Below are 25,063 nucleotides of genomic sequence, written 5' to 3' on the forward strand. Positions count from 1 at the left end.
ACTGACATAAAACTGAACCATAGAAGAGAGATGATAAGAAATGACAGCAGAATTTAAAACCATTTTCCTTATGATTCCTAATGTCTTGACGCTTTTATTTCAACTTGACAAAATCCCCGTGACCCGCAAAGTACCACGACAGCTAGAGCTGGCTTTTAATTTGCAGAATATCAACTACTTTGACAACAGCATAAGCTCTAAGATATGAAAAATAAATTCAGGTCAAGGCACACAGAGCTCATCAAGCATTGCCCTGTAATTTAGTGCTTGCATTCCCTGGGGAATGTGCTGTAGATAAGGATGGCCTTGGATAGCTGTACATGATGCTACAGGCTGCATTTCAGCCACATGAACTGTAGACACACTAAGATTGAAACGATCAGTTCTTGAATGTTTCATGAAATAAAAACTGCTCATATATAACACAGAAATTTGACTTTTTATGTCTTTGAATTCGGGGTGCATTTCAAGGAAACTACTCTGTGCAGCCCAGCCACAAAGAAGCCTTTTGACACATACCAATACCTATAAACCTCCACCCTCTCTGGATGGGTCTATAGGAAATATCCTTAGCAACTTGACTACTGTATCCAGAATCACCCTGGCTATATCCCTCCAAGTTTTTGTAGCCATTTCTCTACACCAAACAAATTACACTATTTACCTCAGACAGCAGGATTTTTACAGATGCTTACAGTCACAGGTAAGTTGGTGTATTCCAGTCACAGTACTTTCTCCCTAACTACACAACCCCTCAGAGTAAAAATTTCTCTCTGCTACCAACAGTCATTTTCACCTTCAAATTTCCTAAAATAATCTCATCTCGCCATTCACACATCACCAATGGCAGACATTACTTTAACTGTGTGAAAGTTAAATACCCATATTTAACAAAACTATCACCCTTATCTTACCTGTCTGCACAGCTGTTACATTTCACCATACTCAGAACAGCTCCCATGAGAAAGAACATTAGAATGGGATCCAGCAGAATATATTGGGACAACGTAATACAGCCTGTATCTGCAAAGAGACACACAGCAATGTCAAAAAGACTTGCAGTTCCAAAGTGAATCTAAGATTGTGGGAATTCAGTTTCCTCAGTGCAGTAAAGAAAAGAATAAGGCAGGAAATTTTAGAAACAGAAGGAGATGACAACATTTCATCTTCTACCTGGATAACAAAGGAAAAAAAAAGCAAACAACAAAACAAAAATAAAAACAATTACAAAAACAAAAGGCAGTACAGCAGTATCTGTGAAACACCATTTGGAAAGTGCTGGTAACATTCAGATGGAGAGGATTACAGCCAGTAATGATCTACCTAAGGCACCACCATGGTGCCAGAGGAGAAATCATATTTCAGATGGTACCTATAAAAAATGAATATGGCTTTGATATTTTAAGTCTCCATTTCTCGATACCTGTGTGTCCTCACAAAACCCCCATTTTCGTAACTCCATTTGCAAGGTCAGTTTCTCCAATTCGCTCAATTCAACAAGGAACTTTATTAATTTCTTATTGTGGTCTCTTCTAAAGTAATGCAGGGGCTGCTAAACATCTCTGTAATTCATATGGGAAACAACAATGCCTCACTAGTGGGTAAAATCATTCCTGTCCATCCACCTTAATTTTTTTTTAAATTAAGGTGTAATCTAATCCAATCCTGTGGTTATATAAATAACAGAAGTACCTATGAACTAAACAAGACTGTAAAGTTCTTAAGGGGACCACAAATTAAAAAGCCTCATACATATATATATTAAAAAAAGTGGAATTACTTTGCTTTTGAGAAAGTCTCTCATTAACCCAAATATCCCCTGGTTAGGTAACACATGGCAATCCAGAAATTAAATTACCTGAACAATTAATATACTCAATTTTGCTGTTGCAGGAACACCTACCAAAGATAAGGATGAAAGCCGTGAGTAAGGCTGCAGGCAGTGACTTTGACAGTTCCAACACTGTGAGGTAGGCAAAGGGAACCAGGCAGGAGCCAAGAAATGCACAAAACTGCAGGAAAAGATCACGGGAGAAATTATAACCCCACCCATGGTAGACAAGAGCTCATACCTCCCTTTCCCTTTCTCCTTTCCTTTCCTTTCTCCTTCCTTTCTCCTTCCTTTCTCCTTCCCTTCCCTTCCCTTCCAACAACAGCAGGTGTTGCAGCAGCTGAACTGAGTCACAAAGAACATCAGACAAAAGCCAACTGAACAAAGACACGGCTCAGAGGACAGAGGCTTGCTCTGTTCTGCAGAAGTGTCAGTAACAACAGCCAGTCACTCTCTTGCGAGACTACACCAGGTATTCATAAAAGGATGTGTCAAGTAGGTGCAGTACACATCCACTACACTCAGCCTTTTTTAACAAGATACTAGCTTATGAAAGCTAAGAACAAAATACACCTGCACCTATATCTTTAGCAGACCAGATTCCCCTCTCTCATACAAATGAGACCAAGGATAGGTGGAGGAGAAAGGAAAAATCAAAACAAAAGAAAGCAAGACCACAGTAAAATCTGTTATCTTTAATGTCTGTTTCTAGCACCTCTCCCACCTTTGGCTCAGGGGAAGTCTAAAACCATGAACTTCTGGAAACTAAACTAAGAAAACGTGCCTTCCCAGTTTTCAGTTTTCTTTCTAGGTAGTAGTAATTGGCCACCGTTTCTCCTTTTGACTTATCTGCTGTCAGTTACATAGCTCTTGGTCTTTCTAAATAGCAGTACAGCCAGGGTTTCAGATTGAATAGAATTCTGAATTCTGCCCTGCTGGCCCAGGCTCCACCAGCATTCTCAGCTCAGTGTCACTGGGGGTGGCAAACTGCAGGTGACAGTGGATGATCCTGGCTTTCTGATATCCTTGGCTACCCAGATCAGCCAAGCAACAGAGTGAGAGAAGCTCAAACTCACAACGGAGTGAGAGAAGCTCAAACTCAGCAATGTTTGTTGCAGAACAGGCAAGGTATCTATCCCATGCAGTAGTGTGGTCTCACTAATGAGCTGGAAGAGCTGGCCTCAATTTTCACCTTAATTTCTTACCTGGCCTCTCAGAGACACACATTAAGACTTATTCACAATAGAACCACTGACACTTTTCAAAGGAGCTTAAAGACACGGCACAAGGCTGAACAGACCTCTGACCTGATCAAGGAGAGCTGTTCTTCAGATGTAACACTCTGTATTGAAAGGCACAGCAAAGCTAACCAGCTTGACACTGGCCTGCAGAGCCTTACCCCTCTCATGCCTATGTAGTTGTGCTGCTCATATCGATCCCCTGGCTTCTGGAAAGGAAATGTACCATCATATCCACTAAGGTAGCCAGCAAGTCCAATCAGCATCTAAAGAGGAAAGGCAAAAAAGCTGGTCAGGAATATCACACTGGAAGAAGAAGTATCCAAGCTAGTAGCAGGTAGGATTTTTATAGAAGCCACATTGATCCAGAGGACAAATAATTCAGACACGTCATCCAAAGAAGAGTTTATTCACAGAAATCATATGCATACATACTGCCCTTTGTCTAAAGGCAAAATCAGAATTATTTTTGCAACAGACTATAAGGATGACTGTAAGCTCAATAAAAATACTAGGTGTGGAATTGAGCAGAGAGAACTCTGTAGAGTCCCTCATAGCTCCCTATCCCTTTAGTTTCAGGAGACTCATTCTGAAAGGCAGATAACCTTGATGAGGTACGAGGATGCACCTTCATCCACAATATACAATTGCTAAAACAAGTTCATTTACAGAAATCAGTGTTCTCAGAGTCATTTGTGGCAAGCACCTCATCTGCTCACAAGTTATCAGGAACAGTTTGCTTTCTTTAAAATGCAGGCTTCTATTACATACACCCTCCAAGTGTCACAGTGATTTTTTCATGTCAAACCTTTCAAAAACCCAACATGCAGTACTGTTTGGTTTTCTTATATTTGAAGCATTTTTTGTGAAGACAAAAAATTGCAAGTTGAGGCTCTGGACACAGACTGCAAATTACTATGATGTCAACAATAGCTAGGAAGGACTTTGTTGTTCACCACATCCTTTGGCCAGAAGGCAGAGGCAGACTTTTCTTAGCCCACTCCTGTGGCTTGTGAAACATGTGACAGAAAAGCAGTTTACCTTCCCCAAAGGGGGATGGACATCAAAGAAGAAGGTCCGATTAATGTAGTAACTTCCCATCTTCCCAAAATGAGTTTCATCCCAACTGGAAAAAACACAGAAACAAAAGACAAACCACAATAACCAATCTACTACAATGCCAAAGAGAGTAAAAAAAAAAAAATCCAGGATGGTCTTTTTACTTGTGCTTTTTATAGTCTAAAGGGTTACTGTCATACATTCCATTATGAGACAATGCATTATACTCAGTGGGAAATCACGGCGAGCATCGTAGCCATTGTAGGAAAGGTCTCTTTTTTTAAAAGAGTTTTATATTATCACTTCAAAGCCTCTGGTTTGCCCTTTTGACTCCAAATTGACCGTAGCGAGGTTAAAAAGTCGGCCTGCTGCACATAAATCCCCAAGGCCGCCTTCCCTGGACGCGTCCCTGCAGCACGTCCCGAGAGCAGCGGGGAGGGCGCCGGGCCAGGCCGGGCTGGCCTGAGAGCTCAGCGCTTCTCTGTGGTCCTCACTGCCACATCCCGTCCCTGCAGCTGCCCGGGACAAGCAGGGATTCCTCCCACGCCGGGCAGGGCCGGGGCGGGGGCCGGGAGCCAGGGCGCGGTCCCGGCCGCTGCGGGCGGAGGAGGCGGACACACACCCACCCGTACCCGGGGCCCGGGCAGCGCCCGGACGGACGGGCGCACGCCGCGCCCCGGCCCGTACCATACATGCGGCGGCTCCCGCAGGCGGTGGAAGCGGGAGGCGAAGCTGAGGAGGGTGACGAGGGCCAGCGCGGCCGGGCGGGTGGCGGCGGGCGGGGCGGCGGGACGCGCCGGCCCGCCCGGCCCCCGGCGGGGCTCCCGCTGCCGCGGCGGCATCCGCGGGCACCGGCCGCGCGCTGCACCGCGCCGGGCGCGGCGCATGCTGGGCACGGGGCGCGGCGCGGGGCACGCCGGGAAATGCAGTCCCGGGGATGCCGGCGGAGCCCTGAGCGGAGGCCGGGACGGCGATGAGCGCTGCCGCCGCCAAGGTACACGGCGCTGCCTCCGCGCTCTCCCCGCCGGGCGCCAGGGGAACGGGGGGCGATGGCGGCGCCAGAGCCGGAGGGAGCGGGGCTTGGGGCGGCGGCTCTCCGCCTAAGGCGTGCGGGGCCTCTCTCGGTCGCCGGCTGTAGCTTCTGGTGCCCGGCAGCCCGGGAAGGCCGGGATGGCGGTTCCCGGGAGGACCGCGCCCCCGCTGCCCCGTGTCTCTGTCGCAGTGGAAAGCAAGGAATTTAACCCCTCGCTAAATAAAATGCTTTAATGTGCTAATGCTTTTAGCGGTGGTGCTTGCTTACCATATTTTATTCGGGTGCACTATTCACACCAAGTCCTGCTGAAGAGATGCTGAGAGTTTTGGAGCAGATGTGCGCTTTCTGCTTTACATTTGATCCCAGCAGAGTAGAAGCAGTGCCTTTCGGGCACCCTGGTGTCCCCTGCGCCAGCCCCCAAGGAGCAGTGTATGTGTGCGGGCTGCTGGGCTTGATGGGTCTCAGGAAAGGTGAGAGGTTTGGCCTTTCCAAGTGCATCCCCTGCATCGCCTGGAAAGAGGTGGTATCCAGAGCAGACCGTACTGAAGGCAACAGGAAACCTAAGAGCTCAACACACAAAGTTTGGGATGTGCTGTCTTTCACAACAAGGAAGTGCGTTTCCCAAATTTTTACTCTGGACTGGTGTTTAAGCCCAGGCCTTTCCTCAGTGATTGCCAGAAATGAGAACAGAACCAAACCAGAACTCTCAGTAGACATTAAGCAAATCCTGTCCTCCTGCTATCATCCCAGCTCCAACCAATTAAACTGCAGGTTTTGGGGATTTTGTCCCACAGGGTTGTAAATGCAGGAAATTCTTTCCTGAGACTTCCCTGGAACATGCTCAGCATTTCCTCTGAGGAAGACACTGTCACTCGGGGATCTGTCCACTGAGGACAAAACATTTCTGCTGTCTCTAGTCTTTACTTAGCTGATTATTTTTGCCTGTGATCTGCCCTGCTGCTAGGAGCAAAACAGCATAAACTCAAGAGATCACTCCGTGCCCCAGCCTCTGGAGACAGTTCCCAGCAGAATGATGGGTTGGTTTCCATCTTCTTTTCAGTGAAATCCTCCAGGGCCTTGAAATTATAGAGCAAGGCAATTATCTTAGCACAGTTTATTCCAAATGATAGCATAGGCTGCAAAACAAAAAAAGAACTGCAGAGAGGATGAGGAGAAATGTGTCTGCTGGCTGAGAGGCCAGAATCCAAAACAAATGTGGTAAAGGACATGAATTTCTGAGAAAAAAAAACATTAGCAAGGTCCTCAGGAAAAGCAGGCAAAATTAATATCCCATGAATGCTCTATGTTTCTCTTTGAAGCCATAGTTTCTGTTTCTTTCCCTGCAACTCAGCAGGCTAGACGTACGAAAAATGAACATAGCTGATATTTCTAATGCCCTAATCCCAGAAAAAGAGAATTTAAGAAAATCAGTAACTACTTTGTCCACTAAAGTGTTACCAGTACCACCATCATTTTCCTCCTCACTTATAAATCTGAGTAATTTAGTCAAAGATACCTCATTTGTAGTTGTTTAAGCCAATCTAATCTGTAAGAGAAGCATGAAGTTTACAAAGAGCGCTGGAGGACAGAGATCATCGGTGTCTCTGGTTTTCTAGTGACAGACTATAATTGAGCATATCCATGCTTTCTTTTGTCTTGCTACCAGTCTCTGGAAAACTTTTAATGCATTTTGGAAGGGTAGAGACACAGAGAGATCCATGGCATTCCATGGGATCTATGTAAGGAAGGAGAGACATGTTAACAGGTTTATTTAGAGACATACATGGGTGCCAATTTCTTGTGTGGAAAGAAGAGACTGTGACACACACAAAAAAAAGCAATCTTTTATTTTACACAAAGTTGGTTTGAGAGCAGAGTAGCAGCTTCTCCCATATCTGCAATGTAGAAAATCCCCTGCACTGGCCAGTACTGGTAGGAGGGGGGCTACAGGAGCACACTAAGGAATCTCCCTAGTGAAACAGAAATTCTGCAAGCAGCTTTGGGGTTTTTTTGGTGGGGTTTTTTGTTTGTTTGTTTGCTTGTTTTTTGGTGGTGGTTTTGTGTGGTTTGTGGGTTTTTGTGGTTTTTTTGGTTTTGGGGTGTTTGTTTGTTTGTTTTTTTGTTGGTTGGTTGGTTGGTTGGTTTTTTGGGGTTTTTTTTTTGTTGTGGTTGGTTGGTTGGGGTTTTTTGGGGTTTTTTTTGGTTGGTTGGGGGTTTTTTGGGTTTTTTTGGGGTTTTTTTTTGGTTGGTTTGGGTTTTTTTTTTGTTCTCCAGGGTTAGATTTCTGCATTGGCAACTCGTGACAGCTTGAGGGGCTCTCTAGATGTCTGATTTGTTTCTGGATGAAAAGCTGTGGAAATAAGGATGGTTCCCAAACGTGCTTCCAAGCTTAAACCTGGTTAACGTTTCGGATATCAGGGCTGAGAGAGGGTGACTGCAGTGACGCAGGATTGAATCTGACTGGCTGGTTTTTGTGTCCTGGGCACAGACTGGAGGGCATAGTCCTTTCCTCATTGGTTGTAGGAAAAAAGCCTTCCCCCATTCCAGTTAGTTAAAAGGGAAAACACAGAGGATGTTTTTATTTCGTGGAGACGACTACACACACTTATCATGGCATCTGAAAAGGTGAGATTTTGGACAGGGTGGAAGCATCTGGGAAGGTTGCCTTAGTGCTGTAGTTCAGGTAGAGATGAATTGTCTGTCGTCTGGCTTTAATCTCAAACAGCAGAAGCTCTTGGTTGGAAAGAGACCTGGCTTTTCCCTGCATGGCTGGAAAAACTATTTCATGCCATGCAAATACTCTGTGCAGGTGCTTGGCACAATCAGTAGAGAAATTGTTTCGGAAATCTAAGATGGAGTAGAAGTTAGCAGTATTGGATAGGGACGAAGAAGGAAGATTTATAGGGAATCATTTCAAGGTCAGGTGTGCATTGCTGGAAATATCAGGTACAACTGGATAGCGAGAAAGCTCTTGTGACAGATAGCAATGCTATTTGTATGCTCAAATCAGGAACCGTTACTTTCAGAAAGGAGCCCTCTCTCCTCTGAACATTGCTCTCCCCTGTCTTAGAGTTCCTGAAATGCCTTCTGCTCATGCATTCTTCTCCTTACTTTGCATACTCTGGTGCTCCCAGCATGTAACCCTTTTCTCTTTCTCTTCTCAGCCAATACTTTACAGCTATTTCCGAAGTTCCTGTTCTTGGAGAGTGCGAATCGGTAAGATTCAGAGTTGGTATCTTTTTTTTGTCTCAATATTGCAGTATCCTTGCCTTCACTAATCTAATTAATCAATCACTTATTAACAGAAGAGTCAGCAGAAATGAGCTTGGAACAGTGAGACATCTACCCATGGGGCAGGAGGGGCAGGTGGAATAGAGGCGAACAGATAAGAGGGCTTCATGATACTGCCTCAGACTCTGGCCTGCCTAGGTCTTGAGAGCTAAGCAGGGCTGGGAATAGTCCCTACTTGTACTGAGACAGAAAGGTTTTACAGGTGAGTACATCGTCCCCTGCCCTCTATAAGCCAAAACAGGAAGGGCTGTGCTGTAAACAGTTGCAAAGCTTATTTTGAAAAATGCAGTGTTTTTGCCAGGACTGATCTTTAGTACTTCGTCCTTCATTTGCCAGAGCACTGTCTTCTCAGTGGACTCCAGATGTAGATGCTAACATTTCCCTGAGCCCATTACCAATGAAACTGGTCCCAGTGTAGCTGTCTGAAGCTGCACATTCTTCTCTCCCTAGCACTGGCTTTGAAAGGAATTTCCTATGACCTGGTCCCAGTGAACCTCATTAAGGATGGAGGACAGCAGGTAAGGATAAAAATACCACTGTTCTCTCCAGGGGTACTGAACTTGGGGATCATTAGGAGACTTGGGATTAGCACTAGAAAGATCACAGGAAAAGTTACTGAATTCCTCACCGCTTCTCTGTAATTAATAGTTGCTTTCAGCCAGTATTCCCTGGCATGTGAGACAGGAGGAGAATATGACTGCAGGAGAGTAGAGGCTTTTTCCTGTCTCAGACATTTGTGACTAAATCCATAAGGCTGAAGATCTTTTGCTTACCATGATACAACGGAATACATCAGGAGCACAGACCTCAGAGAAGCTGCCCCACACTTCAAACAGACTCAATTTCAATTAGCAGCAGATAATGCATGAAGGTGGGGATAGGGGGTGTCCAAAAGATGCTAAATGATATTGCAGGGGGCTGCAAAGGGCCTGCAAAAGGAAGAGATGGGTTGCCAAAAGAGATCTTCACTGAGACCTTACTTGGGTGTCCACAGGAGGGAGTTGTGCATCTCGTAGTACCACTCAGTGGGCTGGTGTGGGCTAAGGCAGAGTTGGACAAGAGGGACAGTAATGGTGGCACTGACGCAGTACCATCCGTTCTGGGCATTGCAGTGGTGGTTTATCAGAGATAGGCAGTCTGGCCCTGGATGCAGTGATCCCTGAGCCCCAGTGAGAGCTTGGTACAGCATAATTTACTGCAAAGATTAGTATTAAGATAGAGAGAAAACAGAGGTAGGAAAAAAAAATTTGGCTTCTGGGAGAAGAAAACAAGGATGAAGAATTTCTCATTGCTGTAGAGTAATCACAGGTTTGTTTCCACAGTTTTCTGCTGAATTCAAGGCACTGAATCCAATGCAGCAAGTCCCAGCCTTGAAAATTGATGGCATCACCCTTTCTCAGTCAGTGAGTTATCAGCCACACCCCTGTTAACCTTTCACTCCAGCCTGCTGCCCAATCTGGATGGGATGGCTTTGTCTCATCTTTTTACCCAGAGCTCTCACCTATACATTGGACAAGTGATGGCATTTATGATCCCACTTGGGAACAAAAATAGCACGTAGTCCCTGATGGGAAGCTGCTGTCAAGGATTTAAGTGCAATTCTGCTTTGGTTCATAACTCCACCTTTCACTAAGCAGTTTGTAGTCCGATTTCAGTGGTTGTTTCATAGTTTACCTGAAATTACTGCAGTGACAACAAGATCACAGGCAGATGTCAGAAGGGTTATTCTGTTCCTTCGATTGGTAACAAACTGCCTTCAAAAGCTGTTGTATTCTCTTGGATCAACTCCCCTTTCCCAGGTGTGAAGTTTTCCTTGGCTCTCAAATAACCTCCCATTATCTCTTTGTTCATTACAGCTAGCTATAATTAATTACCTAGAAGAGACACATCCTAACCCCAGGCTTCTGCCCCAAGATCCAAAGAAGAGAGCCCAAGTCAGAATGATTGCTGATCACATTGCCTCTGGCATTCAACCACTCCAGGTACTGCCTTGTCAGATCCATGCAAATGAGAAAATCAGAAATGATTTCTGTCTCCGAAATTCTCAGTCTCCTTAAATTGTTACCAGCTGGGTGGCAGAACTTCTGATTGGTGTGCTAGCAGATAAAATCTGTTAACCTCTGCCTGATCTGCCAATGGCAACAATACAGTATTTCCAACACAGCAAATCCTATAGCATCCCAGGGTTCTTTCCAGAAAGAGCTGAATCCATATGGTTTTACTGCTGAGTCTAGGACGTTTTAGGAAGAAGAGAATTGAGCAGCCCAAAGGGAAGAGGCAAAGGGATACCCTGATAACTGTTACAGAAGGGTAGTGCCAAGAGGAAGATACCACAGGGGGCATGATTTGGTGCAGGTGAGGTCAGGGCTGACCCAACCAACTGAACTCAGGCCAGAGCTTCAGCCTTGGCAACTCCTCATCTCCCCTCTCCTCCACTGGGTGACCCAGTGGGTAAGATACAGCCAGCAGTAGTCATCTAACCTAGAGATTGCTTTGCCTTCACAGAACCTGAGTGTCCTGAACCAAATGGGGGAGAAAAAAATGGAATGGGCTCAGAAATGTATCACATCTGGCTTTCAAGGTACATCTCACATCCAAAATTATCAGTATTTTGTCTGACCTTACAAAATTGCTGCACTGCTGGCTTTCTGCTTGCCTTTTCAAGTAAAGCCACATATTCCTAGGCTGCTGTGCTGGGGTCCTGCCTTGCTGGCAGAGACAGTGCTCTTCCTGCCTAGAGTCTCTTGTCCAGGACTGGTAGCTCCCCAGGATCTTAGAGGAAAGATGTGCACAGAACACTTCCACTGCTGCACATGAAGAGGGAAAGCCTGGTGCCATCCTGCACACTGGAGCAGTTGATTCATTCTGAAGCTCAAGGGCTCACAGCACTTCTAATGTTTTACATATATATACAGGTAGATAGATAGATAGATGTGCTTTTGTAATCGGACATCTAACAACAAACTCCCACAGAGTCTAGCAAGTAGCAGAGTATTTCTTTGCCTCTTTGAGAGAAATAAAGTGCTTTTGGTTCCCTCAAAACCCTTTCCCCTATGTGCTGCAATGACAGGCCCATCTTCACTTCAGACAGACAAACTGACTGAACCTTTGCATTTTTCCCCTCCCCAGTCAAGTATTTCTACATTATCCTCATAGTATTTCAAGTGAATTGTCTGAAGCAGCTGAAATCACCCTCGGTCCAAAAAAGCTGAGGGACCCTAAAGACTCTCATAACTATAATAAGATTTCTGTTCCTTCTAGTTTCTGTCCCCAAATGCTCCTTTTTCATACTCTGCTCAGGGTTAAGATGCCCTTGTACAGAATTCCCAGCCTAGAAAGTGTTTGGTGTCCCTTTGAATTGACTTTCCAATGTCTCACTCCAGTGTACCACCTCTCTTGACAGCACTGGAGCAGATTCTGCAGCACACTGCTGGATGCTACTGTGTGGGGGATGAAGTAAGTATCTGAGACAGCCCTGTGTGCTATCACAGAACTGAAAATCCCAGTATCTTCTCCTAAAATAGGAAAGAAAATCAGTTGAGGAGACAAGAGCACAACCTCATCCAGTGCCTAGAATTACATGCGGTGCCTTCACCATAATAAAAAAGCAGCTGCATGGATCCTACTTTAGGGCGTTATTGACTGGCAGAACGTTATGGAGATGTTTATTTGTCCCTGCCTATTACCTGCTGATGGCCAGATTCTGCAGCTGTATCTAGGATCTGGCTGGTACTAGAGGATGTGGAAAAAGATATCATTTTATCTTTATGGGATTTAGACTTCACCATGTCCTGTCATAGGGGCAATGCTTGGTTCAAGGAACATGAGCTCAGTTCTTAGTTCTGTTCTATGGAACCTTTAACCACCTTGTATTTTTCTGCTCTGATCATCCAGTTTTAATATGGACAGGTTTCACAGATCTCACATAAAAGCTGTTCTTACCCTTACCAAACTAGAGGCAGCTCAGGCCTTTTCCATATATTAGTTCTGCTGCCAGGCAAAAGACTTTTCCTATAAATGCCTTAGAAAAAAAGGAAGGCGTCCTGCATTATCCTCTGATGCGGAAGATTGTCTAGTAGCAGCCTTATGGAGCCCTTGGTAGGCAAAGGCTTCTTACAAGATCTAATGTTGGAGAGTAACGTGCTCTGAGAGTTGCCCAGGGCTTTGTGAGCTGGGGAGCAGGGTGGGGCCAGCTGCCTCTGTGCAGATGGGCAGCCAGCAGCACTGTCCTTGAGTCTTCTGTTCAATTGCAAGTCTCTGGGCCTGTGTAGAGGCCCTATCACATACCAAGTCTTGATATTGGCAGGACCTGCTTGATACTCCTGCAGTGCAAACAAGCAAAATTTACTTTTCCCAGTCATGCAAACACTCCTCTCCCTCCATCACCTCCATCTGCAGCTTGCCAGCAGACTTGTTTGCTCAGAGGCAGTTGCCATAAAAGCAATGTCCTTGAGGTCATAATGATCAGCTGGTAAACATAAAGCTCCCTAAAAGCTGATGGCTTCTACTAGTGACTGCAATGAAGTTCTTTTTCTTACTATTACTGCGTTATTAATGCTAAATTAAAGAATTAGATCATCATGACAACTCTCTGTACTGGCTGATAAAATAATTTCTGTCCTGGTCTCAAAGCCTGCCACCACTGGGAAGTGTGAGGGGACAGGCTCTGCGTTACTCTAACCCCTTTTCTCTGCTATATTTGCAGGTTTCCATGGCTGATCTGTGTTTAGTGCCTCAAGTTGCCAATGCTGAAAGGTAATTAAGGCTAAGCCTGAGATATTCTTCAATGCACCTACTTACGCTGGGCTGTCAGAGCTTACCTTCTGCTCCTTGTGCCTGTTAGAAAGTATCCCTCCTGTCTGCCCTATCCACTTACGTTTTTTCTCTCCACAAATTTTCCTATTTCGTAAATACTGTGTCTTTTGGAAGTAAAGAGTTGTGATGTCCTCATAGAGGCCCCTGGGAAAACCTGATCTATGACCTTAGAAAAGCTGAAGTTGCCCACACTCCATGATCTCTGTCCCTGTTTGTTCTATTCTTACACTGCACACAGAAGGAAAAGATTAATCAGACACTATTTGTTTAAAGCCTTAAACCCATACAAGTAGTGGCTGCATGATTCCCAGGAAAAGCAGTGTCTTCTTACCTTGTGCTGCACATTAAATAAAAATCTGGTGAACATCACACAATCACAGAATCACTGGGGTTGGAAGGGAATTCTGGAGGTCATCCATTCCAATTTTCCTGGTAGAGGAAATGGGACTGGATTGCATCCAGTTGGGTTTTGAGTATCTCTAGAGACAGGAGACTTTACGACCTCTCTAAGCACTGATTAATCCCTCTAGCATTTGTTTTTAAACCTACAAGGATGAACCTTTTCTGTTAGTGTAAATGCCTGTGAGATTCTCCCATACTAGGCAGGCCTGTCACACTGCTCTGTACTTCTGCTCACTGCTGCACTGGCTCTCCAACTCATAATTCTTTTCCTTTCACAGATTCAAAGTGGACATGAGTCCATATCCCACAATAGCCAGAATAAATAAAGCTCTCTTGGCGCTAGAGGCCTTCAAAACAAGCCACCCTTCCCGGCAGCCAGATACTCCTGCAGAGCTGCGAGCTTGAAGCCTTTCTACTCATTAAATCTAGAAAGCTGGTGTGATGAAGAAGACAACACCTACAGTTTGAGTAAGACTTCAGTGCCAGTAGGAGTCCCTAATACTATTGTTTCCCTTTCGTCTGGGTGGACAGGACAGAGGACCTGCAAATACTGTGGAGGAGTTACAGGAGCTATGCCTGTGCTGGAGCACCTGCAGCTACTAGGTTTTTCTATGCAGTCTATCCCCATGAAGCAGATTAAAGCAGAAGTATCCATAATGATCAGAAGTTCCCTCTGTATGGCTTTGGGTTGGGGAATGTGGCCACAAACAACTGTGAGGCATTGAGCCAATTCTGTATTTCCCACGGGGGCTACATCTTTCTGCCATCCACAGAAAGAGCATCAGGGAAGCAGTGAACACAGTATGCTTGTCCTTGGAGCTGCCTCAGAGCTACAGCACAGTCATCTGTTCCATGGATATAAGCAATGAGATCTAGTCTCTGCTGGAAGATAGCTTAACCCTTGTTGGGGTCTTGAAAGAGCCAAGTCAGCCACTCTTACAATAACAAGAGCAGTTGCATGAAATTTATAAAAGATCTGCCTACAGCAAAGCTAGGTGATTGTAATTATGTTCTCTTCCCATCCTCAGATACTGCTTTAGGTATTTTCCTAGCCTTCAGCTGCAGACTGTTGCCCAAGAGAATCCCACCCCAGATCCCCTCCAAACCAGAATCATGCCTGTACTTTTAGTGTGAGGACTTTCCAAATAGTCACCTTCAAAGCTGAAAGCACCCTGGGAATTCCAGCTAAAAACCTGTAGCACAAGAAGGGAACCCATAACCTTGTGTCTGTTCTTGTGCAGGCTCAGCTCAAATCCCACTGAGTGTTTTGGCACCTGAGCCCAGATGTTGTATATCAGGTACCCTAGGAGAACAACATACCCATGGCCTTCAGACTACAAACCTACAATCTCTTGTACCAAGGTGCCATGCATCTGTATACAGATACCTGGACTGCCATGTTGCTTGGACTCATTTATTGCCATCCATATCTGTATTTAGGCTGGTGAAGAGCTTTGCTGCTCAGGCTCATTCTGAGAATCATGCATTATCTTAGGTCCAGCTGGATCTTGACTGTGCTGTTATAGAAGGTTCCAGCACAGTTGGAGCCCCCAAAGATCAACACTGTGTGCAGGTTTTGCTCCTCTTTGTTCTCCTTGTCCATGTCCATCAAGTGGGCAGGAGTCAGGTCAAGCAATGTGTGGCCAGCTCGGGGAACAGAGCAGAGGTCGTGGTGGATCACTGTGCTCCATGAAAGAGTATCTGAAGTGGAAAGGGGATATCAATACTGACAAGCCCATTCTTTGTACAAGGGATGAGACAAATGGACTAGAGTAGGTGTTCAGAAACACCACTGCAGCCCCAGAGTCACCTTCAGCTATCAAAACAGGGCAGGAGAGTCACTCACCTAGGTGGAAGACAAAGGCATCGTTCAAGGCTCCTCTGGTGTTGCAGCCTCCACTGATCAGAACCTTCTGGTCTGACACAGCCAGAGCTGCATGAAAACTGTGACCAAAGCAAAGTCAAAAGGTGACTACAACAAAACCTGTTGGGATGGTCTCACTCAGCGATGGGCAGGGATGGGCAGACTTGATCAGGAGGCTGGGTGCTTAAGCTGCAGAAATAAAGTGGACTTCTGCTTCTCTCTGCTCTGACTTGCAGAATAACCCTAAAAGAGATGTTTGCCTCTGCAGGGCAGACTTCAAGAGCAACTCATTATCTCAGAAGGAGCTGTCAAAACTCCTATGCTTTGCACTGTGGGGTGAAGTAACAGGTTAGCTGGGCCCTGCATTGATGTAGGTCATTGTTTAGTGAGCAGTTCTGTCCCTTTAGGAACAGCATAGTCCTGGTACAGGAGTTTCTTCCTCTGTGGCACAGTACCTCTCCAGGCACTGTGAAGACCAAACAGCAAGCTATACAGTTTACTAGCACATGGCAGAAAACTACCCATGCCTGACAGACATATTTCCAAGAAGACTAAGGAATATGCCCCAACACCATACAGGCACCAACAAGGACAGCACAGGAATTCCTGGCCCCACAGCAGAGAGAAGAGCCATTCTATTTTGACTAGTGGGACAGAGATTTGCAGCTGGGTCTGATCACAAGCACTGTTTAAACCCGGCTTCAAAGAGAAATGACAGAAGATAGCTCCTGGGTCTGCAATAGAATCTTACCAACGTGCAGAAGGCTGTCCTGCCAGGAGGGGGACTGGTGTGTACTCCATGAAACCTGACAGACAGAGAAAAGGCAGGTGAAATGTCCAAAAACGTCAGCCTCATAACTAGACAAAAACTTAGATGCTCTGCCACATCACAATCTACCTTCTCTATTACCCAACTTCTTCCAAAAAAGCCTTTGGTTTTTCTTCATCCCCTGCCTTATTGCCCCAGAAAGGGTGGTTTTTTAACACATAATTTTTCATCTCCATTGCCTAGTCAGGAGTTTGTATAATGTTATTGCTATTTTCCCATTGAGCACACCTCACTCCCAAGTCCCTGTCTTTGGAACACACCTTCCCAAGGGAGCCAGATGGCAGAGACTTTCTTACCCAGATCCAGAATGTGCATGTCACTGAGGTAGAGAGAAGTCGTCCGACCACCAAAAATCAGCAGCTTGTTTTTCAATAGAGTAGCTGAATGCCTGGGCAGAGAGCAAGCAAATTAATAAAACATCTTCAGCAAACTCAAAACTTTCATTTTAGCCTTGGCCTCTTATACTGGGCTGCCATAGCTTCAGTCTACACCTGTGAAAGAATCCCATCAGGATTCACAACAGGAAGTACTGAGAATCCCATTGCTCTAAACACAGTCCTATCTTAAGGAGGACTTGGTGGAGAACAATCACCTAATATTTAGGTGCAGAAGGGAAGGTAAGCAGAGGTTTCCTGCACTATTTTGAGTAGCTGGAACTAGAGCACTCTCACCCAAGCCTAGGCAGAGGCTTCTCCCCTTCTGAAATGGGCTGATACCAAATTTCATGCTCTGGATTGAAGACATAGAGCACATTGCTGCAGGGTGCAACTGCCAGCGATGTCTTTCTGGGGAAAGTTCCTCCAAAAACAAAGAGCTCCTTGTGGTAGATAGTTGCACTGTGGTAGGTGAGCACTGGTATCCTCCCTTTAGCCTAGAGGAAGTTCAATATATATTTGTTACAAGAAGTGTATTATTGCTGTATGACCCATAGGGAGGGTGCTCACGTCATGCAGTGAGTTTGACAAGTCTCCATTTTCACTTTATTGGCTCCCCAGCCAGATCTTTGCTGTACAGGCAGACAGTACATTCTCTGCATGCTCTACACCACCAGAATGTTCTGATAAGAAAAGGAAGTCAGCCTCCCACACCTTCCTCAGAAGATGTCATGGAACAGAAAGATCTCATCCAGGCTTACTCTATAAAAGCCATTTTGTGCTTTACCAGGAAAGAGACAGTCCCATGCTGACAAGGGCTCAGAATTCTGCTGTGCTCAGGGCAGTTCCTCATTTGAGAAGACCGGCTCTTCACCTCAGCATCTACTGCTGCTCTCAATGGCACCATATAAAATGAGAGGCCATTTCTCTTCACTGCGTCCCACCCTTGAGCTTGGTCAGGCACAGCCCTCTGCAGCAACCACTTTTTCACACTGCCTCATTCATTGTAGGCACAGCTCCTGGTTTCCATTCAGCATGTGGCTTTTTAACACAGCCTCCTAATACCTGTCAAACCCAACTATGCATCTCGGACAATCTGCAGCAACAGTGACACCAAGACTACTGGACATGGGCACATGGACTGCCACATCTAGGCAGAACCTGCCACCCCTCCTGCACTTTTGTCTTGGAAGAGATGCAGTACTCACAGCCACAAGGAGCCATTTCCAGGTGACTGTGTCCAGAATGTAGATGCTGCTGTAGTCTTTGTCCTCCCTTATGCCCCCAAAGACGTAGATACGCTTGGTGTCAGGGTCGTAGGTAGCTGTGTGACCATGCAAGCACGATGGCATGGCATTTTGTAGCTGGAAACCCACTGGAAGCCATAAATCACTGTCTGTGGGAACAACAGCAGATACATGGTGTGGGAGTTCAAAAAGGCTCTTGATTTCTCTAGATTTAAAGAATATGCCATAAAATCTTTACTCAAAACCTTGCTCCCTTTCTTTCCTCCTCTGCTTTGATTCTGGGCTAGAGGGAACTCATACAGAATTGTTTCTGTAAGGAATGATAGGGAATAGCAAGGTGAAAGAGACCCATGAGGTGCAGAAAGACACAAGGCACTGGAATTGTGTCTGACAGTTCCCCACCAGCCACCACACATAGACTGTAAACTGCACTGTTGCTTTTACCCCTTAAAATTCCACTCTTTCCAGAACTTGTACCTTGGCTCCTAGAGGGCTCTCAAGTACAATCCCATATATATATAAATCCTCATAAGGCACCCTATGCTGTCAGCTCAGCCTGGTGACATGCCAGATGTGATGCCTTTGCTGTCCCCTCCATATGCACAGATGCCCAGGTATCCCCTGTCATCTGCAAGAGCTATCCTCAAGTCCCACTGTCCCCATTGATTTTAACAACCCTAAGGTCCCCACCAATTTCCAGCTTCCAGAGAGCATCCCTGCAGGACTGTTGATTGACACCTTCTCCACCAATGAGAACAGCTGTCCCCAGGTCACTGAGGCACATGGCGTGGCACCACCGAGGGCTGGGGCTGCCTGAGGAGGGAAGAGCACAGGCCTGTGAGCAGTCGGACAAGACACCCTCAGCTCCCTTCCCTGCTGGAGAGAACAAGCCACCTGAATGCTCAGAGGGGGAAATGCTAAGGCAAGGGCCCCTGGTCCCTTCCCTCTGCAGGGGAAAAAGGCATACCTCTCTGAGCAATATTTTCAGTTGGCTTGGGGGAATACTTGCTGTGCTTGGAAAGACCTCAGGAGCAAGGAGTAGCTGGATGTAGGATGCATTAAGGCTGCCACTTCAGACAGGCTTGGATGTCCCCCATTTACTACCCCATCTTTAGAAGTGTTATCCCAGTTGTGCTACCTGCCCCGTGCTACTCCTTATGAGGGAGGGCTACCCAGGGACAGCTTGTCAGTGCCTAAGATAGAACAATCAGAAGCTTGGAGCTGCTTCCAGAGGTATTCCTTGTACTGTTCTGTTCCTCCTCCCTTCCCCTCCCAGGCACCTGCAGCTGGCTGAGCAAGCTAAAAAACTACTTTTTAATCAAAGTCTATTTCATATCTTACCTTTTTTGCTTAAAGAGCTGTGTACCCAGAGATGTGCCTGAGATTCAGAGGGGCTAAAGAAACATATTTGAGAGCCTGACAGTACTGGAAGCGCTGATGGCAATTGCATGAAAAGGAACAGTATATACACACAACCTACTTGTAATTATTGATCACTGGAGAAATACAGGGTGAAGCATGAGAGGCTTCTGATGTTGAAGGGAAGCAGTATCATCACTGAGTGACTGAAAAGACAAACCTGGGTCTAGGAACCAAATCCTCACCTTGCAACTCCTTGACCGCCATATCTGCAAGGGAACACAGAGATGGCCCCATAAAGCAGCCAGCAGACATACTATGGAAAATGCTCAGCTCCACTGTGTAAGAGCCCTTTGACCTGCCTTCCTCCAACCTGCAGCACAAATCTACCTCATTGCAACAAACAAGGTGCAAGACCAAGAATCATGAACTGTCTCATCAGAAGAAATGCAGAAGACAGGTAAGAACAGGGCACACTTCCTCTGACCGCCAAATGCTGTCACCATTGCATTTTACCCTTCTGATGGAAGTTCGTTTCCCCCCTTCTCACACTGCCTGCAGCAGAAAAAAACCCTTTATGATGGAGCTATATTTGCCTTTATGACAAGTAAGCCAAATCCCAATAAGTAATTTCTTATGGGGACCATTAAGTTATTGCCAAACCTTTACAAATGAACTTGGTCACACTCTGGAGCTGACAAGGAATTCCCACTCCAGAAGCCTAAGGTTTTGTTTCCAAATCCCTTGGCAGTTACCCTCTCACTACTCAAAAGTCAGTCCAATTATACTAATTACATATATATTCCTTTTTGTATTCTCTATACTGTAATAATAACCAATGTCTTCTATGGACCAAGTGGTATGCTGTTAGTAGGGGTACAAACAGACTAATGCAGGGCTTACAGAACATCACAGCAGGTAACATTCTTGTGCCCCAATTTACTTTTTTGTAAAACAAGGTTAACAATATTTGCCTTAATTTATAAAATACTTCTACTTGTATGAAAAGATAGGCATTATGTCATGGTAAAAAGTGGTGGCACCAGGAATATCCCATGTTCTATTTCTGGCCTTTTCCCAGCAGGCAAAAACTCATCAAGCAGCTGATTCAGGAATAAAGACCATTCTCAGTATTTCAAAGCCAAATATACAAGCCCATCATGCCTTAAAGGTACATAGAGAAATGGACTGGGAAGGTGCAGCCCAGCATCATTGACATCATTCAGACAAGACCTGTAAAATAAAGTTGGAAGCTACCAGAATTACCTTCTTCATCGAGATCTCTCTCAGATGGTGTGGGTTCAAATAAAACTTTTCTGGGCTTTTTGGAGTGGACTCTTGGTGGTCCTTGGTCAGGACTCTTCCTCCAGGCCTCACTGGATTCCACCTTTCCAGCTGGTGACTTCAGGGCACAGGGTACCACCACAGTCCTCGGTGGTGGCTGGACATCCTTCTTCACAGGCCTGGATGCTCTGGCAGCCACTTCTGGGCTTTGACTCTCAACCTGTGACATGAGTCCCAGCCAAATCACCCCTGAAGAAAGATACTTGAGACTACTGTAACTTGCATCTTACAGGGCCAGAGTGGTAACTGTTTTTAGACTCATCTTCCCATTGATTTTTAAGGGCCAGCATGCCATCAGTATCAGCTGCCAAACAGATGCTGAGCAATGCAGCTTTCTGCTGCTGTGTGCTGTTGTGGGCTTTCAGACTGCTGGCTGCTGGGAACTGCTAGAACATGGAAGGGCAGAAAGGCTACCTGTACCAGGAATGAACGGGCTGGTTGATCATCCCACCAAGGACTACTACATTCAACCTTTAAAAACTCATTTCAATGGAGAATATATCTTCCTTCAGCACAAGAGAAACTTTGGCTCTAGAACTTGCTTAGCCATATCTCCACTGAAAAAATGGCAGGAAATGTTTCAGCTAGACATTGACTGAATGGCTACTGGTGAGGGAGAAGATACTAAGAAAAAGGTGAAATAACAAGAAGATGACTCCAAAATATACATACCCCCGTAGGATCCTCCAGGTCCTGGCCACAGGGCCCATCATCTGCTGGGAGAACTGGGGACTGGGAGGTCTCTGGTACAAGGAAGGGATGGGCAGGTGTACTGCTGTAGACACCTTGGGGCAGCTGCAGCAGAAACAGCGACAGAATAAAAGACCTTAAGTGTGCTGGCCTCCATCCACACAAAGGATGATCAAAAAAATGTCTTGCAAGGGACAGGTCCCCTGCAATGGCATAACCTGCCTTTTATCTCCCACACCAACAAAAGAAGGAAAGGAAAGCCAGGCACTGCAAGATGCTAAATCTATTTGCTTCAGCTCAAGGTAAAACAACTATGTAAGTACCAAAGACCCAGGAGAGTGGAGATGGAAGTGGACAGTTGTCTGCTGCCCGTCTCCTGTGACACACAAGGTGTTCTGGCAAAACTATGTTTAGAGGATAGGCCTGGAGCAACACAGAGGTTTCAGGCTCAGCACAGACATGCATTAACAGATCCATGTTTGTCAGCTCTACATTGCAGTAGCAGAGAAGGAGAAGGCGAGCAGGGAGAGGAGGTTCTGGGGCTCAGAAGTGATAACATTTGAAACCCTGGGCAGGAAGAGATGGGAGTGTCAATTCTTTTTACCTGTCCGTTGACAGTCAGGACAAGCCTCACAGGATTGCCTTTGTCCATCTCTTTCAACGAGGCCATGAAAATATCTGTTCTCCAGTCACCTTCCCACACCAGAGACCTGCACAAGGGACCATGGCTTTTCAGCTCAAAAGTAACACTGACCAGGACAAAATTCCTGTTCCCATATTAGATAACAGCCCAAAGCCAAAAGAGATCCAATCCTAAAAGCAGCCAAAAGGAATCATCACTAGAGAGAAACATCATGGTGGAGGACCAGCAGGCCTGAGAAGTTCTTGGATAATCAGAATCAGGCAGCACCAGAGATCAGAAAGCTTTTCCCCTCCTGACACCCCAGCAGCTCCTGCTGTAACCTGCGGGTGGGCTCCAGCGTGCCGAGCCGCTGTGGCGCCACGCCTGGGGACACCAGCACGTCCACTGCGATGCTCGTGTCCGGGGAGTAGCAGCTCCAGTCTCCCAGCCCGAACACCACCAGCTGCTTTGGCAACGGCAGCGGCAGCCAAGCCTGGAAACCCATCTGGCTGGACTGGCTGAAAGGGGAGAGAAAAAAACCAGAGACAGTAATCAAGAGAGGAATCAATAAAAGGTGGGAAAATATATGAAAACGCCTGAAAATATGTTTATGCCAGGGAAGGTTGAAAGCAGAGGGCTTATGTCATTTAAAGATGAAACCATGCAAGGACGCAGGGAAGGAAATAACCACTGGGAAGGGAGAGCCGCCGGGGGCTGGAGCAGCGCAGCCACGCGGGCAGCGGCGTTTCCAGAGAGGGCCAAGGCATTTCCACCTGCATGGCGTGCAGGTGCCCGGGCCGCGGTGGAGCCCAGCCCTGACCCGGAGCGACGCCGGGCCGGGCCGCACCTGCCGAGGCGCCGCGGCGGCTCCCGCAGAGCCCACAGCACGTAGAAGGCGAGGCCGCCCTGCCGGGCGCTGCCCGCGGCCCCCGGCCGGCCCCGGCGGGCGCGGAGCATGGTAGTGAGCGGGGCTGGGGCCGCCAGCGCCGGCATTAAAGCGCCGCGGGGCAGCGGGGGCGGCCCCGGCATCCCCCGGCCCGGCCCGGCCCCACAGCTGCGGAGGGGCCCGGCGGGGCCCGCCCTGCCCGTGCTGGGAGCGCCGGGGCGCGGCCATCCCCGTTAGCGATGGGGCCGGAGGCAGCCCTGCCAAGCCGGGAGGACGTCGGGGGAGTAGAGCCGGCTGCTCAGGCCTTCCGAAGCCGGGACCAGCCTTGTCTTCGTACCAAAGTAGCCTCTATAGGATCATGAATGAATTAGGTTGGAAAAGACCTCTGAGATCATCGGGAACAGCCAATGACCAAACTCCATGTCAGCTGGACATGGGTACTACAGGTCCAGTCTTTCCTTAAACACCTCCAGGGATGGTGACTCCACCACCTCCCCGTGCACTGCATTCCAGAATATAATCAATCACCCTTTCTGTGAAGAAATTCCTTCTAACGCCCAACCTATACTTGCCCTGGCACAGCTTGAGACTGTCCTCTTGTCCTGTCAATGGCTGCCTGGGAGAAGAGGCCAAGGCTACCCCTCCTTTCAGGTAGTAGTAAAGAGTGATAAGGTCTCTCCTGAGCCTGCTTTTCTCCAGCCTAAACAACCCCTGCTCCCTCAGCCACTCCTCAAAGAACTTGTGCTCCAGACATTCACCATTTCTAAAGCCCAAGCCACATGACCTTTTCCAGGGATAATTTGCTTGGTGATTCCTAAGTGATGGTATCTGTACACATTTCTTGATCAGCCTTCATGAAAACGCAGGTGTGAACCTTGCTTTGCTTCTCTTACTCTGCAGTCAGGGCTCATATTGAAGGGCAGATACTCCTTGAACAGTAATTACATGTGTGTATGTGTTGCTACAGAGGCTCCACTGAGTAACTGATACCACCTGTATAACAATGAGTAGCTCTGCTAAGCTTAAAACTGCTGTTGATAATCAAACACTGCTAAAAGCAGTGACAGGATTTCAGCAGCCAAAGTACAATACTCTCTCTATTCACCTGAAACAGGGAAGAGCCTCTTCCCTGGCAGAGGCAACAAAGCCTGCTGCAAGGCCTTCATGGAGCACCTTATGAACAGAGCGTTTCTGCTGCAGCCCATCCACAAAAGTTACAGAAGGTGGAAAGGGAGTGTCAGAGTGGGGGTGGAGGGGGAGAACTAATGTGAAATTTTGCATCACTTCCCTGCATCCCCACTGTTTTCCTTAGTTTTCTTCTTGGCTGTATGCCTGAGCCAAGCACATGAATGTATCATGAGTGCATCATAATAAAGTAGCTGTAGCACTGTTTCTCTTTGGTGGTCTTATAATGAAACATCTTTAACTTGGCAAAATCATCTATCCTTTGGATCAGCTTGGTTTATGACTGCTCCTGCCCATCAATTAGTTTATGAAAGTGCTTCAAGGGAATGTCAGACCAGAACAGAGAATTGAACCTCTGCAGCACTTGTCCCGCCAAACCTAAAATGAGATAGGTGAGAAAAGATGACTCCTGCTAGAGGCATTATTTCTCATTTAGACCAGCAAGGGCTTCTTTTGGGACATTTAAATAGAGCCTCTGCAGTATGATAAAGCTGATGGGCAAAGCAGCTGTGAGAAGCTATGAAGGGCAAACACTTTTCTTTAGACAGTTTAATGAGTATCTGGTAATTGAAGAGATGTTTTTAAATCCTCCAGACTGAAAGCTCAAGTAACAAAGGAGCTAGGGATCTCTGCAAATGGAGGTGACAACTACCAGTATGAAGAACTGGAGGGTAAAGTATTCAAACTCTACTTATGTCCATTATATGAGTTTGGCTACTTGCTTGTTCCTCTCCAATTCCTCAAACATTCAGTATAATCTTAAGAAAAATATTCCAGCGAGTCATTTTAACAGACAAAAGATTTCCTGGCTGGAACCACCATCATGAGCTTACAGGGCATTTCCCTATCCATTTGTATCCGAATCTCCTGTACACTGCAAAGTATATTTTGTGTATTTGCCTCTTCTTTACTCCTAAAACTAACTGCATTCTTGTTTTGTTGGAAAGTCTGTAGTTGAATTTTTCATATCAAGATATTCACTTGCCTTAAACAG

General features: G+C 46.4%; 3 protein-coding genes across 6 annotated transcripts in view; 1 reads left to right on the plus strand and 2 right to left on the minus strand.

Annotated features, from left to right (window-relative positions):
• The window catches only part of POMT2 (protein O-mannosyltransferase 2), a 27,944-nt gene extending 22,929 nt beyond the window's left edge, over positions 1-5,015 (minus strand). For all 4 annotated transcript variants that reach the window (XR_010080572.1, XR_010080573.1, XM_063399064.1 and 1 more), the window contains exons 1-5: positions 4,816-5,015; positions 4,111-4,195; positions 3,231-3,335; positions 1,904-2,012; positions 915-1,023 (exon numbers count right to left, since the gene is read on the minus strand). Coding sequence is in view for 2 of the 4 variants with exons in the window: in XM_063399064.1 (XP_063255134.1) it covers positions 915-1,023; positions 1,904-2,012; positions 3,231-3,335; positions 4,111-4,195; positions 4,816-5,015 (608 nt within the window). In the remaining 2 variants the exon portion in view is untranslated. The remainder of the gene's footprint in view (positions 1-914; positions 1,024-1,903; positions 2,013-3,230; positions 3,336-4,110; positions 4,196-4,815) is intronic.
• Positions 5,015-14,335, plus strand: GSTZ1 (glutathione S-transferase zeta 1). Its single transcript, XM_063399066.1, has 9 exons — positions 5,015-5,122; positions 8,326-8,377; positions 8,903-8,970; positions 9,775-9,855; positions 10,309-10,434; positions 10,958-11,033; positions 11,856-11,908; positions 13,158-13,207; positions 13,948-14,335. Exons 1-9 carry the CDS (start codon positions 5,102-5,104, stop codon positions 14,072-14,074), a joined length of 654 nt encoding a protein of 217 aa, XP_063255136.1. The 5' UTR covers positions 5,015-5,101; the 3' UTR covers positions 14,075-14,335.
• A 151-nt stretch (positions 14,336-14,486) lies between these two features.
• On the minus strand, positions 14,487-23,804 carry LOC134551436 (uncharacterized). The gene is made up of 13 exons (XM_063399065.1): positions 22,846-23,804; positions 22,340-22,516; positions 21,981-22,086; positions 21,359-21,481; positions 20,609-20,846; positions 19,588-19,611; positions 18,674-18,796; positions 17,945-18,132; positions 17,034-17,233; positions 16,659-16,750; positions 16,285-16,339; positions 15,516-15,613; positions 14,487-15,370 (listed from the first exon to the last, which is right to left on the minus strand). The coding sequence occupies exons 1-13, from the start codon at positions 23,025-23,027 to the stop codon at positions 15,156-15,158; spliced, it is 1,821 nt and encodes a 606-aa protein (XP_063255135.1). The 5' UTR covers positions 23,028-23,804; the 3' UTR covers positions 14,487-15,155.
• Between the last annotated feature and the right edge of the window lie 1,259 nt (positions 23,805-25,063).

This window comes from Prinia subflava, chromosome 5, assembly GCF_021018805.1.
Source record: "Prinia subflava isolate CZ2003 ecotype Zambia chromosome 5, Cam_Psub_1.2, whole genome shotgun sequence".
Taxonomy (NCBI): Eukaryota; Metazoa; Chordata; class Aves; order Passeriformes; family Cisticolidae; genus Prinia; species Prinia subflava.

Coding starts and splice junctions, on each gene's coding strand:
- GSTZ1 (XM_063399066.1), top strand. CDS start 5,102: ATGAGCGCTGCCGCCGCCAAG. Junction 8,971..9,774: donor TTAAGGATGGAGGACAGCAG/GTAAGGATAAAA, acceptor TTGTTTCCACAG/TTTTCTGCTGAATTCAAGGC. Junction 9,856..10,308: donor GCATCACCCTTTCTCAGTCA/GTGAGTTATCAG, acceptor TGTTCATTACAG/CTAGCTATAATTAATTACCT.
- LOC134551436 (XM_063399065.1), bottom strand. CDS start 23,027: ATGCCGGGGCCGCCCCCGCTGCCCCGCGGCGCTTTAATGCCGGCGCTG. Junction 19,612..20,608: donor GAGAGATCTCGATGAAGAAG/GTAATTCTGGTA, acceptor GTTCCCTTGCAG/ATATGGCGGTCAAGGAGTTG. Junction 17,234..17,944: donor GGAAATGGCTCCTTGTGGCT/GTGAGTACTGCA, acceptor AACTTCCTCTAG/GCTAAAGGGAGGATACCAGT.